This window comes from Mesoplodon mirus (genome assembly GCF_964341445.2).
Source record: "Mesoplodon mirus genome assembly, chromosome: 4".
Lineage (NCBI taxonomy): Eukaryota > Metazoa > Chordata > Mammalia > Artiodactyla > Ziphiidae > Mesoplodon > Mesoplodon mirus.
Window position 1 is genome coordinate 142,578,443 of NC_138979.1, and position 13,461 is coordinate 142,591,903.

Here is a 13,461-nt window from a genome sequence, read left to right on the forward strand (position 1 = left end):
CGCAATTCTCATAATTCATTCTAACTTAAAGAAGTGTCTTCAGTTGCCCTGTGTACCTATTCTTAAGTACAACTCTTTATTTTTCAAGTGTGTCACAAAATATTGGGAAAACTCTGCTCGTAGCAACAAAGAGCTAAAGAAGAAATCAAGAGAAGGCTGATTTGCACTGTTGTGCAAATTCACTACACCTAAGTCTATGACTCTCTACACCTCCAGCCCAAAACACCACTGGGACATTATTAAAGGCAAACACGGACTTACGTCGCTTCAACCACTACCCCCACTCCAGCAGGTCGCAAGGCCTCTGTGATTGCTACAGCAATTTGTTTCGTAAGGCGCTCTTGAACTGTGGATGTGACAAGGAGCTCAGTTTAAGAGTCTGACACGAACAGAGACCTGGAAGCTTTTGTTGTCTCTAGAATATCTGACATCTTAAAAAGCAAGACTTTGGTGAGGTTTAAGAGCCAAGACACACCACCTTTTACCAGTTTGCTTGCTCTGCTGTCTGGGCCACAGGATGCCCCTGTTCAGTCCCCTCACCTGCAGTACAGGTGCCAAGGGGAACTAAGGAACCCCCGGTGCCCACCAGCACCACTGAAGGGAACAGATCAGGATGATGAATGTCTCTTTAGGTGTGCAGAAAGACTGACCAAATATTGATAACAAGCACCCCCGTGGAGGCAGAGTAAAGTAAATGAATAAATAGCTTGAAGCAGGGTTAACAAAGGAGCTACAGTCCAATTATTGAATTGTACTTAGAGCAATGTTGAAAATCAATGATTTAACCTAAATAATGTAGTTCCTGTGCTGAATAGACAACATCTTTGAAAACATTAAGTGTTCAGCACTGCCTCTATTTGAAAACTGACAAAATCCCCAAATATCAGAGAAGGAACTGGTTAAATCGAGCCACAGCGTAGCTGTACAATGGAATGCTGAACAGCCAGCAAAATGAATGAGATGGTTACATGTATGTGAAAAAATGTTTAAGATTTTGTAAGTGAAAAAGTAGGAGGAAAAGAAGGTGACACCGATTTTCAAATACTATAATAAAAGTAGATTGATTTTTTAAATGTTGTTATATGCAATAAAATGTGAAGGAATGTGCAAATACAATGATTTGTTCTGGAGGCTTGAAACACAGCAGACTTTCTGTTTTATATTCCTATAAAGTTTTAATTTCTTTCTTTTTTTTTTTTTTTTTTTTGGTCACACCACATGGCCTGGGGGAATCTTAGTTCCCTGAACAGGTATTGAGCCCTGGCCACCACAGCGAATGCACCGAGTCCTAACCACTGGACCGCCAGGGAATTCCCTTGATTTTTATAAGCCATATGTATTACACTTGTAATAAGAACAAAAAATACTCTTTCCTTAATAAAAAATGTTTTTCTGTAAATAAAGTAGTTTCAAAGTTTACCTTGTAATCTTCTACTATAGATTTCTACAATCCTAGAAAAGAAAGAATTGTTTTAGTTAATTATAAATTGTTTGAAGTGAAATTGGCAAGGCTTCCCCATAAGTCTAAAGAATAATTGCTTTATTGAAGTAATTGTAGGGTCTGGGCAGGAGATAAATGCTTATAGGAGGAGGACAGAAAGATACAAAAACTACAAGTAAATGAGAAGAGGAAGGGTCTAAAGGAGACCACCAACCATGACACAGTGGTGCTTCCCTAAGTCTCCAAAGACAGAGAGAATTAAGTGTAACATTCACTTAGGAAAAACAACAATTAGAGGTGAGTAATTTTCAAGTTCCCATGTCATCAATTTTAGGTCACATCTCACGTGTTCTAATTAATCATATTGTTTAATAAGAGCTTAAAGCTCAAGTTAAAAATAAAGACTATTTGTTAATTAATAGCAGACAAATATCAACTATGTACCAACTAAACCTATTAGGATAATCAGATTAGAGCTAAACAGACTTCTACAGACATCTCTTTATAATACAGGTCTACATAAGCACTCAGTAGGATTAACCGCCCCCTCCAAATAAAAGCCCCTGATCTTAGCTCATAACACAATCTGTCAAGTGATGAATTTCCCCTTTCAACATCTTTTACTCTGGCTGTAAAATGTAAAGATGGCTACAGAATTACACATTTGAGGATCGCAATTCACGGGAAGGGTCTTTTCTTTAAAATTTGGCCTTTTAGTCATGAATTTGGACTCAATTTAAGTATCAGCTTACCTATGAGGTATGTTATGGGCCTTTCCCCCACTGTGCCACTCAGAACTGATGACTTGCTTCTTTATACCTGCGACAGCCAATGAAGTCAGTCACAGGTGGGCTGCCTACCCTAACAGCAATGCCTCTAATATTTCACTGCCAGCCCGGGTGCCTGCCTGTTGCTGGCGACCGTGCCAGAAGAGGGTCATTCGTTATTGAGTGCCTACTGTGTATATGATTATGTGGCAAACAGGGCCCCTATGCTCAGAGTTTATCATTTCTTATTCCTAGTTTTTCTTCTTCAAGTAAAGAATAGGTGTTGGATTTCTGTCTTCTCAGCATTAAAGATAATCACATAGTGTATGAAGGCCATTCAAGATGCCTGTTGTCTTGCTCTCTCTACATCTCCTGCTTGATGAGTCCCTGCTTCACTCACATGACTATCCAATTCTCTTCATTATAGGGCTTAATCAGTAACTGCCTCCATGCTTGCCCGCTGCCCCAGCCGCTGGTTTCCCTGGTAACTGATGAACCAACCTGATGTCAATTCCGCCTATAAATAGTAGCCTCCTTCTCCTCCCGGGTAGTGAAGGTTGTTGCCGCGCACGGTGAGGTGTTGCTCCAGGACCTGGCTTTGGACTAGTAAGATCCTCCTCTCCACTAAACCTTTGGTGTCTCTGTCACTGTTTTGGGGCTCGTTCTTCAGTCTTGAGGCTGGGCAATCAATCATAAGGCTTGCAGGCCTTCGAGGCGCAGCCCAATAATTGCTGAGCCAGCCAGGAGGCCAAGGAAACTCCCGTGAATGCAGAGATGTCGGGAAATACGGGTGGGGAACGGAAAGTTTGGGAAATACGGGTGGGGAACGGAAAGTTTGGCGGGGGGGGCGAGAATCGCGAGGTGTTTGTCCACTAGCCATGTGGGGCCCTGTGGCAGCTGACTACCATGAGAGATGCCTTCTTCTTCCATTATATTGATGATAGCCTGTTATCCTCAGTCTCTTTCCAATTTAAAAGTAGCAGCCCCGCGCTCATAGCTCATCTGACTGCACTGGGCTGGCTGGTGAACACAGACAAAACTCAAGGACCTGGAATATCTAGAATATATAAGCATACCCCAAGTCACCATCCCTAAACAATTACAGACACAGGCTTTCGGGATACTAACTCAGAGGCAGGCTTGCGAATTGGACGTGGCCAGTTACCTGGGAGGATTTGGTTGGGGTCTGTGGCAATGGCAAACTAATACGAGTACCCATGGGCTTCTGGTCCCAGCTGTGGAAGGGGGCGGAGCAACCACATAGTGTCATGGAACAACAGCCATATGCAGTCTACAGTGCATTACAGTAGGTGGAAGACGCTACAAAAGGCCTACCCGAGTCATCGAGCAATGCACAAAACCATGATTTGGGATCTAGAACAGCTGCTTGTGACACACAGGACCCTGGTGGACATCGATGGTGACCACGGAACCCACTTTGCCAGCTGTGAAGCTCAGGACTGGGCTGATAGAAACGACACGCTGGCATTTCCACCTGCCCTACAACCCCACTGCTGCCGGCTAACTGAAAGGCTGAATGGACTACTTACCAACTGAGATGGGAAACCGGCCCTTTCAACGCATGGGCCAGGAGGCTACCTCAAGCCCTACAAACTATAACTGAACATCCCAGGATCAGTGGTCCCAGTGCCTACATCATGTTCACCCAGAGGTAACTAGTCAACACCATCCGAGTTCAGCTGTTGACCACAGAAGGACAACAACTCGTTTTTGCCCTTGTCACAGGATCTAACCCCAAGGGAAACACATTATAAAATGGCCCTGGAACGGACAGTAAGTCCCAGGTGGTTTGGGTTTGCCGCTCCATTGGGGAATAGGATTAGAAAGGGACTTAGTGATTTCACCTGTCTCCTACCCAGCCCCACCTAAGACTGCTGAGGTAATTAATCTGGGCCCCTACTGGAGAAAGGCAGCGTTTATATTAACCCTGTGGTCAGTTGTTACGCCGCCTCTCCAATACTAGGCATGGCTGTGGGGACTGAGGGTGGACAGGCGGTGTGGTTCTGCAGGCCAGGACAAAAACCACGCTATCTCAGGATGCTATTATTGCTTATGTTTTGCTTAATGGTCATGACCTCCCCTGTACTGTGCCTGTTAAACATCTTATATTTTATCCCTTGCCTGAGGGGAGGGAATCCGTTCCAGGGCTGGGTGGCAACAGTGGGCTCGCCGCAAAATGAGTCTGATTGCTGGGTCTACGGTGAGATGCCGTTGTCCTCCTCCTCTGGACTTCTAAGGTAAATGGACCTGCTAAGCACCTTGCTTTCTCTTGCTACTCTTTAGCTGCTGCTGTCTGTACTGCATTTGTGGTATCTGGCTGCAGTGCCCCTCTACATACCTTACCCCAGGGACACTGCGGAAGAGGGGTGGACCAAGATTGTAAGGGTCGTGCAGGGTATGTAAGGGTAGAGGGTATGGTCAGGCCATTCAAGATGGCTGTCCTCTTGCTTGATCAGTCCCTGCTTCACTCACATGACTATCCAATCCTCCTAGTTATAGGGCTTCATCAGTATCCGCCTTTGTGCTTGCCCCCTGCCCTAGTCGCTAGTTTCCCTGGTAATTGATGAGCCAACCTGACATCAATTTCCCCTATAAGTAGTAGCCTTCTACCCCGAGTAGAGAAGGTTGTTGCCGAGCACGGTGAGGTGTTGCTCCAGGACCTTTGTTCGGACTAGGAAGATCACTCTGTTCACTAAACTGTTGATGTTTCTAGGTTCTTTCTTCAGTTTTGAGGCTGGGCAACTACAGGGCTTGCAGGCCTGTAAGGTGCAGCCCAACATATAGCTTCACTGAATTTAAAAAAAAACTTTATTTTGCCCTCATCTGTCAAGATAACTTGCTGAGAGGTAATTATTGGGAATAGAATTCTAGTTTGACACTGACATTGATCTGCCTTTCAATACTGCCATAGGCAAATCACCGGTCAGTCTAGTTGCTATTACCTTGTAGGTAACACTTTTCTGTGTGGCTGCTTTTATGATATTTGAGTATGTGCACTCTTGCCTATGTTGTGTCTAGATGGGGGGTTAATTTCATTTGTCCTGTTTGGGATCCATTAAGCTTTCTGAATCTGAAGACTGATAGGCTGCATATGCTCTGGAAACGTCTCAGCTGTTAACTTCTCTAATACTACACCTACCCCATTGCCTCTTACCCCCTGGAATTTCAATGAACGGCATATTATACCTTCTTAGTCTTCCATATCTTACACTCTCATTCATACTTCCCACCTGTCTGTGTTGTATTCCATGTAGTTTCTTCAGACCTTTCTTTGGGTTAACTCATTTTCAGCTGTGCCAAATCTGTTTGATGTGAGTGTACTGGACTTCGGATTCCATTATCACATCTCTTCTTCCTACAAGTTATATTTGGTTCCTTTTCCAATCTGCCTAGCTAATTCTGAAAGTTTCTTGCCCTTTTGTCAAACTTTCAGTACTCTTATTTTTTATTTTTATTTTTTAGGAGTTTACTAACTTATTTATTTTTGCTGTGTTGGGTCTTCGTTTCTGTGCCAGGGCTTTCTCTAGTTGTGGCAAGTGGGGGCCACCTTCATTGCGGTGTGCGGGCCTCTCACTATTGCGGCCTCTATTGTTGCGGAGCACAGGCTCCAGACGCGCAGGCTCAGTAGTTGTGGCGCACGGGTTTAGTTGCTCCACGGCATGTGGGATCCTCCCAGACCAGGGCTCGAACCCATGTCCCCTGCATTAGCAGGCAGATTCTCAACCACTGCGCCACCAGGGAAGCCCCCTCAGTACTCTTATTTTTCTAACACACTTGTATATTCTGTATCTGATAACTCTGGTATCTGCCCTATTTGACCAATTGTTTTAGCTGAATCTGGCTCATGGTGACTTTCTTTTACTTTCAGTGAACACATGCTCTTAGGAACATTTGTGGGAATTCTTTGAAGCCTGGATAAAAGTATCCAAACATGCACTGTTTCTGCTAGGTGCTAGCAGGCTACCTCATTAGTGACATCCTAAATAACTGCCTTGGGTTTTTTGAGGACCACATAGGTAATGTGAATTCTGACCCCACACCTAAGTGACTATGTGCCTAGGGGTGGTTCTTCCTGCTCTCCCCAGAATATTTAGGGGAAGATAGGGAGGACAAAACCCTGACTTTGGCCCCAGTGTTGGGTAATTCTTGTGGATTCTTACAATAACTGCTTCATATTTCCCCTAATGTGTGAAATGTTAACACACATTATATCTTAGTATGCTATACCAAGATATCATTACAATCTAGTTTACCATACTCTTGGAATCAGTAGTTCTCAAATTTTAATGTAACCTATTTTTGTATTCTTGAAGTAAAGCTCCTCGGATGATGAAAACAGTGCTTGTAGCCTACTGAAGTAGGTTTTTTGATATTTAGGATTTTTATGACTACTCATAATTGAGGGTAGTCTCTAATTAACAGCTTTATCAGGCTTTGTTATCAGGGACAGACAGCTTCATCTAATTAATTGTATAGCTTTTCAGGTTTTTCCACGCTCTTGAATTACTTACACAACATGAAAACTAGTGGTTACTTAGAAGTTTGAAAGAATGCCTAGTAAATTGACTGGGTCCAGCCCCTTCCCCTCCACCCCTCTCCCAACATTAATTTTACTTTTTCTAATGGTTACTAGCTGATCCAGGTTTTCTAATGCTTGCTTCATTCCTGTCCATCTTTTTCTTTAACCTGTTTTTTAAAGTTTTTAAAGCATATTCTTAGTTACATAACCCCTCATTTCTAAATAGAATTATTCTCTCAGACTTATAAGCAACTTATGATAGATTTTCATGCTTTCAGCTTGTCATCATTGAGTAAGATGTTAGCTGTGGGCTTGTCATATATAGCCTTTATTACACAGGCAATGAGGTAGGTTGCCTTTCTACTCTTGAGTTTTTATCATGGATGGAGATTGAATTTTGTCAAATGCTTTTCTACATCTAATGAGATATGATTTTATCATTCATTTTGTTAGTGTGGTATATCACATTGATTGGTTTGCAAATGTTGAACCATCCTTGCACCCCTGGAATAAATCCCACTTGATCATAGTGTGTGATCCTCTTAATGAATTACTGATTTCAGTTTGCTAATATATTGTGGATTTTTGCATCTATATTAATCAGGGGTATTGGCTTGTAATTTTCTTCTTGTACTGGCCTTGTCTGGTTTGGTATCAGAATAATGTCTTGAAATGAGTTTGGAAGGGTTCCTCTTAAATCTTTTGGAAGAGTTTGGGGAGGGTTGGTGTTAGTTCCAAAGAATGGCTTTGTAGTAAAGACTGTATACAATTTATATAGTGTTAGCATCATGATTTTGTATCATGTCTAAGGAATTTTTTAAAATTTTGACTTCTAAATAGTTGGGTTTTTAATCTTGAATTTCTAGTTTTCTTGTTACACAACAGCCTGTTCAATTTTTTTAAGTTTAAGCTTACCTTTTGGCCAAAATTCTATTACTCTGCTGTGTATATCCTTTTTGTCCACTTCAAAGACTGAGAGGTAATTAGTGTTCCTACTCCTTTCAGGTTTGTCAGTTTCTCTATGCATTTCAGCCAGTTCATGTTTTGTTTTGAACCCATTTGATGAAGATTCATGACCACTTTTATTATACAACCTTCTCAAAATAAGAGGACTCACTTTATCCCCTTTGACAAATTTTGCCTTGATTTTTATTAACATTTTATTATTTTAAAAGGGGGACATGGTTGGATACTAGATTTAACCGAGTGGACAGCTTATTTAAATAGCCTACTTACTGGTCTTATAACATCTGTGCTTGATCCTCTGTTTTCTCTTGCATTATGCTTTCTCTCCTCTTCCTCCTCTGGCAACTGGGAAAGTAATCTGGTGATACTTTTGCAGGAAGAACCCATGGATGGATGGTATAATTTAACCCTTGCAAACCTTAGAAGTATTTCTGATGCCTTCATATAACTTGACAAGCTAGACTTGACACTGGGCTGCAAATTCTCAAGTGTGGCTAGAGCAAAAAGTGGAAGAAGAGCAAGAATAGAGCCAGATCACAGTGGGACTTGTCAGCTAAGGTAAGAAGCTTGAACTTTATTAATGCTGCCCCTTCGCAGCTCCATAGCTTTTGTCAAATCCACACTTGCGAAAGAACATCCTAGCAGCATATGAGGAGGACAGGAGCATATGAGAGGACAGGAGTTAGGAATTTAACACATAACCCAGGAGGAACATGAAGGCCCAGAGAGTGGCAGCGAGGATAGCAAGAAGGCAGCGTGGTGATGATGTGAGGGAAGTGGAGGTGTTACAGGGGGTCAGTGAGCATACAACAGCAATGGATGGATTCCCCCTTACTCCTTGCCCCAAAATACATTTCCAGATGAAGCAAAGATCTAAATATAAAAATAAAGCCATAAAAATAACCCCAAAAAACATGAGTTTATGGTTACATAGGTTTTAAACTTCATGAAAACTACTACTAGAAAACAGACAAATGACAAGCCTGGAAAAATTATTTACAGCTTTAATATTCAGAGAGCTCATACAGATCAGTAATAAAAAGACAAGCAACCCAATGGAAAAATTAGCAAAGACTAAGAGCAGGAAGTTCCTGAAAAAATTCAGCCTCACCTGATTAAATGCAAATTAAAACAACAGGTACCATTTTTTACTTACCTGTTTGGGTTTTACACTCTTCAGTGTTTGCCAGTGTTGGCAAAAGGGTAGAGAAACACACACCTTTAATCTATTATTAGAGTATAGATCAGTATGATCTTTTCTGGAGAGCGATTTGGTAATATCAAAAATTTAGCTACCCTTAACCCAGCAAATCCTACTCCAATCTTACAGACTCAGAGTAAGGAAATAGATAAGGACGTGTTCACCAAAGTTCTTCTTTTTCCCATTTTTGACAGTAGTCTCAAACTGTAGGCTATACTTATATCAAAGACTGGTTAAATGAATTATATTAAAGAAATACTATGTAGCCATTAAAAGGAACTTTTTTAGACTAAAAGATGTCCAAGGAATTTCAAGGTATTTTAAGTTTAAAAAAAAAAAGTAGTATAGAATATAGGATATGATCCCCTTTTGCCTTGCTTAGCTAGTAGTTTTAAGGCTACACTGAAATCTTCCAGAAGGATAGTGAAAGATCTCTAGTGGGGAATGGAAATAGGAAAGAAAAGTTTTCCCTCTACTCACTCACTTGTACTTAAGTTTAACTGGTATGTTACTTTTATAGCATAGAGAAACAAGAAAACAATGTTCCCTTTGTAATCTAATGTTCCCTTTGTGAACTAATCTACCCTTGTTAACTATCTCCCAGTCACCTCTGCCTAAATCTCTTGTATCAATCAACCTGCTCCCCATCCACTGGGAGATGCCTTGCTCCTACCCTCTGATTTGCCTTTGTTTATGCATTAACTATACCTACAGGAATTTCTCTTCTGTTCAGAATTCTGTTCAGCCCTCTACCTCTGGGTCTCCTCAGTCCTGCCTGGCCACAGCCATCTTGGCTTCTCTGAACTCAGACCTCCTAACCAGGCACGTCTGTGGCACCTGCTGCCGAGTACTGTCCGCTCTCCTTGAGGGCAGTGGCTCTGTCCTACTTCTCTCTAGCAGCCATGATAACTGGCACATTGTCCTTTCACAGTAGGTGCCCAACAGTTGAACCATGGCTACCTGAGGCACTACAGTTCTATATTCAAGATTTAATTGTGTTCACTCAATTTTCTGATTCAAGAAAATGAATACATGTTCAATGGATTTTCAGCAACAGAAGGAGTTTCTATTCAAACTAAATTTACTCTAGAATTCTACTAGAGTTAAACCAGATCAACTCACTTTTGGCATTTTCTTGTTACTTAAAGCTTTACTGTTTGATATTTGACTTCCCTGGCACTGAAAGGTCAGTCGTTTAAAGGTAAGCATATAACAAACTTCACATACAAGATTAAAATGAGCAGTGAAGTTTTGCTAAGACATTTAGCCTTATTTATTCCTTTTCATTCCTTAAATATTCCAACTTCTTATAAGGAATAAGCAGTTGGATAATATCTTAGTCTCCTGTTTCATTTAATAGATGCTTTATTCAAAATTTTTACAAAATATCTGAGTTCAGTTCTTTGGTTTACTGCTCCATCTTTTTTTCTTACATTTTAATCCTATTAGTGTAAGGACAAATCCCCATGCTAATAATTAACTCCTTTGTATTGTTCATAAAAACTTAATTATTGGAGAGCTTTTCCTTTCACTAGGAAAGGAAATAACCAAAGACTATTCCCTTCTACCTCCAAGTCACCACTTTTTCCAAGATCTCACTAGATCACTCTCGAATCCATTTCTATAAAGTGTTACCCACAGCCTACACAGTGTGGTCTTCTAGAGAAGACTGCTTATATTAAGACCATGGCCTAGTGTGGTCTGCCAAGCTTTTTATAATATGAAAACTGTCTATGCTACACCTTTCACACATGGGCAGTCTGATACAGGCAGGAGCAGTGCCAGGATTTCTATATAAGGTGGAGGATTGGCAATCTTGCTGGAAGAGAGGGAACCAGGGGAGTGAGCCTACAGCTGTGTCTGCACAGCAAGCCTGCTGATCTTAGACTATGTATTATAAAATGGTAAGGATAACCAATTATAATAAAGACACTTGTATGCAGCTGATATTACTTTATTGCTTGGGAGTAAGTTATTGGAGAGGAGGTCGCTAATAGAAATTATAATAAGGTTGATTACCCCCACCACCACCAATACTATTTTTCAGCCACTCCTTGGCACTGCCATTGGGTACAGATCACTGAAAGGCACCAATATGTTTGCATTTGTATTAAGAGCCTGATTGCAGTGAAGCAATTATATTTATGATGTAAGAACATCCTTTCATGCTACCAAGTAGTCCTGTGTGGTAGTGAGATTGCCAAGTAGGAATGAAGCTAGGGAAACTAGTCAGAAACTAGGGAAGTTAAATTTGTCTCTTCTACCTACTTTCTCCTTAATCCCTAGAAGAAATGAGTAAGAAAGTGGAAGTGAAAACAAAGTAAAAAGAACAGCTGTGGAGAGCAGGCGTCAGATTGCAGGGGCGGTGTTTACAGAGTCCAACACAGAATTGAAAAAGATCTGGACCACCATTTCAGGACCGTCTAAGTGGAGAAGAAGCAGGAACATATCAGAGCCACAGATAGTCAGTTGATCACAAAGGTATGTTTATTCCAATTTTGATATGGTCACTTTTACCTCAGTCAAGTTATCCAAACTTAGCTTGGTTTATTTTTAGAAGGAGGGGGACTCTTGATGGCATTTCATTACTTACTCCTTCATTTTAACTCTCCTTTAACACATAAGCCTCCCAATATTTCCCCATCACCCACAACTCGCTAACTCTATACAAGGAAACTACACAAAAGGGTATTTAGGTCTAGTCCCCAATATTTTATTGTCCCTATCAGAGATATATGAACACTGACCCTCAATTTGACTTCTAGTTAAACACAGGAGACCATGCTTGTATATATCACCACTCTTTCCTAAAACTCAAAAATGGTAGCAAAGGCCAGAACCCACAGGATAAAGAATGAAAAAAGACCGTAGCAGAAAGAGAAATAGAGAAGAGTTAGTATTGTCTCAGAATAAAGCTGAGGGTGAAAAAAAAAAAGCTGAAAAAGCCAAGGAAGGCATGGTCTTGGGTCTGTAGAAGCAACGGAACCAGACGTGAACCAACTGGCCCTACAGGATGCAGAGATGTGTGGAGATACCCAGGTACAATGGAAGGCAGGGTTGAGGCCCCCACTTCAAAGAGCAGTGCAGTTAGACCTCTGTGCCAGTTTCCTCTCCCCCGCAGTTAGCTAAACCACCCTTAAAAAATGGGGGCTGAACTGAATGCACCCTCAGGTCCTCTCCAGTCAGCGAAGGCTCTACTGAGAGAAGTGCGAGGTAAGGCTTCAAGGATGTGCAGGTGGGAGGTGGAGAAGGAAGGCAGGCAATAGGGGAGCGAGAAGGAAAGGGCATTTGTGTTTTCAGGTCCTCTTAGTCTGTCTTAGATTATACTTATTGTCTATATATTGTCTCTGCAACTATAAAGTAAGTTGGAATGTACCTTCCAAGTTAGATCCACATTGATCAAGAGACAAAGCCTGATAAGATTCTCACCATGTAGGGGCAGGTCCTATAAACCTGTCCTCTTATTCACTACACAGTCATACTTACCTAGCAAGTTTGCTGAGGCCAAGAACTTGCTTGTTAGGAAGATAACCGATATGGACCTTCAGAGAAGAGACAGAAATCATGAGCTAAGTGAAAACACAGTACTTCTCTGTGACGAAAGGAAACATAACACAGTATACTTACAGTGCAGTTCAACACAATGAAAACAGATTCTTAAAACATCTAGAAGCTTTAAGACACAGAAAATGAAGCACTTACATAAGCAGTTAAAAAATCACATAAATTAAAAGGAAAATAAGAATGACTATTAATAAAATGACAAATTTGAAGTATAGTTGTGGTATTTCCTGGTAGAGTTAAGCTCTTGATACAATTCTTAAAATCTTTCCTCTGTTGAGGGGAAACTTTCTCAGGAAAGTGCTAATTATCCCACAGCAACATTAAAATGTAGCTAAGAAAACCTCCTTTAAATGGCTGAAACTGTAAGTATAAATATTGCCATTCTACACATCATGGTGGCCTTAAAAATCTTGCCCTGTTGCACAGAAAGAGGGTCTCTGTGCTCTTTGTCATCCTGGGCAGTCCCATTTCTAAGCTGCTAGAGAACACCATCCTCCTGACAGAAGGAAAAGGACACAGCTACAAGTTGTGACTCAGAAAGAATCTGGATCCTAAGACCTAAGTTCTTGTAGGACCTACTATAAGGCAAAGCCATTTCTATAATCTTAAAAAGCACTGATTAATATCTAATATGAAAAAGTTACATGTCTTTCAGCCAAGTGTTAAGTATGAGAATATTAGTTCTCCAAAAAGATTAATAAATGGTCACTTATAGGCAATCAATTTACCTAATATAAAATGATCAACTCATTTGCATCATGGTTTGCCAGCATTTGTTGCATTTGTTCACCTAATATTTACCGTACACTTGAATAATCCAGGAGTAATTAGTGGGTTTTTTTTTTTATCTATTAGGCACTATGCTTTGGGAGTCTGAGAATACCAATTCATTGCCTTCCTGCTCAGCAGAAGGAGAAAGGTGAGTAGCACCTGAATACTGGGTATTTCAAAGAAAAATTAGAGTTCAAACTTTCCCATAGAA

The 13,461-nt window shown here is 41.0% G+C and overlaps 1 protein-coding gene across 2 annotated transcripts in view; it reads right to left on the minus strand.

Moving 5' to 3' along the window:
- Positions 1–13,461, minus strand: part of GCH1 (GTP cyclohydrolase 1) — a 50,370-nt gene that overhangs the window by 1,944 nt on the left and 34,965 nt on the right. For both annotated transcript variants that reach the window (XR_014293917.1, XM_082619246.1), the window contains exons 3-5: positions 12,402–12,457; positions 1,421–1,452; positions 262–346 (exon numbers count right to left, since the gene is read on the minus strand). Coding sequence is in view for 1 of the 2 variants with exons in the window: in XM_082619246.1 (XP_082475372.1) it covers positions 262–346; positions 1,421–1,452; positions 12,402–12,457 (173 nt within the window). In the remaining variant the exon portion in view is untranslated. The remainder of the gene's footprint in view (positions 1–261; positions 347–1,420; positions 1,453–12,401; positions 12,458–13,461) is intronic.